The 1,874-nt window shown below is 61.6% G+C and overlaps 1 protein-coding gene across 1 annotated transcript in view; it reads right to left on the bottom strand.

Annotated features, from left to right (window-relative positions):
* Positions 1 to 846: 846 nt before the first annotated feature.
* The window catches only part of ACA1_252630 (uncharacterized protein), a gene marked incomplete at both ends in the record, with an annotated part of 1,984 nt that continues 956 nt past the window's right edge, over positions 847 to 1,874 (bottom strand). Inside the window, 5 exons of the mRNA XM_004367517.1 lie at positions 847 to 899; positions 930 to 1,266; positions 1,370 to 1,494; positions 1,580 to 1,702; positions 1,771 to 1,777. Coding sequence (XP_004367574.1) covers positions 847 to 899; positions 930 to 1,266; positions 1,370 to 1,494; positions 1,580 to 1,702; positions 1,771 to 1,777 — 645 coding nt within the window. The remainder of the gene's footprint in view (positions 900 to 929; positions 1,267 to 1,369; positions 1,495 to 1,579; positions 1,703 to 1,770; positions 1,778 to 1,874) is intronic.

Below are 1,874 nucleotides of genomic sequence, written 5' to 3' on the forward strand. Positions count from 1 at the left end.
CAGCCCGAAGATGCCTTGGCCGCCGCCTTCGTGTTGACGATGATGCTGTAGCTCGTCCTTGCCCAACGGGGCAGAGGTCGCCATGGTCGTGCGTGTCATCGTGTAGGAGTTGATGTTGCTACTGATGTTCATGCACACCTCGTCACCTACGCGCTGCCGCAAAGTGGAAGTAGTGGCCATCTGCGACAGGGGAGTGGGCAAGAAGTGGTGGTATGCCTGCGCAGCCGACGACGAAGGGCTGGGTGAGGCACCACCGACGTAGGTGGAGACAGAGGCGAAGAGGGGCTCGCAGTCGGAATCGTTGAAGGGGTCTTCGAAAAGCGGTGACGAAGATGCCGAAGATGAAATCGAAGATGGCGAAGCTGGGGACGAAGGGGACAGGAATGGCGAGGCTGGGGCAGAGCTGTTTGGTCGCAGTCGTGGCAGAGAGCGGTCGCCGAGTGGTGCACTGCCGCCGCTTCCTCCCTTTCTCTTGTTGTTGTTGGTGAGTACAAGTTGCTGCATCGTCCGCTCGATGCTGGCGGTTGATGTCTCCAACCGAACACGTTTCTAACCCATAGCCGAGTTTTGCATCTAAAAACTCCCATCGTGGCCGCGAACGCGACATGGCGAACAACATGTGCGCTGTCAAGATTAAGCGGGACAAGCCACGTGACAGTCAGTTGGCGGCCAACTACGCAAGAACGTTGCGCCGGAATGGCCACGCCCCGCCAAAGTAACCGTGGAGCACCCAGCTCACGGGCGGTTGGTGCGGCGTTCCCCCAGAGCGAGGAAGACGAGGATGAAGATAAGGGGGCGTGGGTGGTGAAGGGTGAGAGTCTTCTCTCTTCGTTCTCCCGGTGGCGATTATGTGGATTGGCTGGAGGTAGCGGCCTCTCGGGTTGTGGTGGTAGCATCGGCTGGAGGAAAGGGACCACCACGTACGACACCGGCCGCAGCGAGGCGTCGGTTGCGCTGCGAGGCGAGCATGTAGACCTTGAAGTTGGCGACGGCGGCGAAGGCGGCGGCAATGAGCGACGGCAAAACGATGTGTGGAGTGAAGGAAAGGAGGAGCGTGGCGACCAGCAGGTAGCCCACGTGGGTGGAGAGGATGTAGGCGTCGACGGTGGACGTGGGCGGCAGGTTCCTCTGCGTGAACAGGTTGTTCTGCGCCTCACTGGTGTAGGCCGAAAGCAGCACACGGTCCATGGCACGGTCCACCGCGAACACGCCCGCGAGGAAGCCGGCCGTGCCCAGCCCCGTCCGAGCAAATGTGCGTTTCGCCAACTGCAGCGACACGCCGCGACCGCACACGACACACGACACACGACACACGACACAACGCTGGCATGAGTGGGTGAACGAGCCAGGGAGCGGTTGTGCGGGGTACCAGCGCTCGGGCGGCCGGCATGATGGGCAGCCACTCGTTTGGCTGCTGTTGGCTCCACTTGCCGAATCGGCGGCCCATCCGCAGGAAGCCGTAGAGCGAGCCCACAGCCGCCGCCGTGCAAATGCCTACACGCGTGCCACCGGGAGAGGGCACAGCGTGAGAGAAAGTACTCCAGTAGAGTCCAATGCAAAAAGGGAGGGGGACCCATACCGATGCCCCACAAGCCGAGGTAGGTGAAGGGATCGTTCTTGATGCCGTAGGCCGCGGTGGCCGACCCGCGCAGCACGATCGGCCGTGTTCGCTCCGTGTGGTTTTGCATCGCCGCTAGTCCGCCTGCGCAGCCGTGGATCACCATCGTAAGAAGAGCGCACGCGTGCGCAGTGCTGAAGAGCGTCGTGAACCGTTCAGCTGGACAAGAGGAACGGTACCCGAAACAGCAACACCGGCCAGCACCGCCACCGAAAATTTGGGCACCGCGAGCAGCCCCACCTTCAATAAAATATTA

Source organism: Acanthamoeba castellanii, assembly GCF_000313135.1.
Source record: "Acanthamoeba castellanii str. Neff unplaced genomic scaffold scf7180000084768, whole genome shotgun sequence".
In the NCBI taxonomy this organism is placed as follows: Eukaryota; Discosea; order Longamoebia; family Acanthamoebidae; genus Acanthamoeba; species Acanthamoeba castellanii.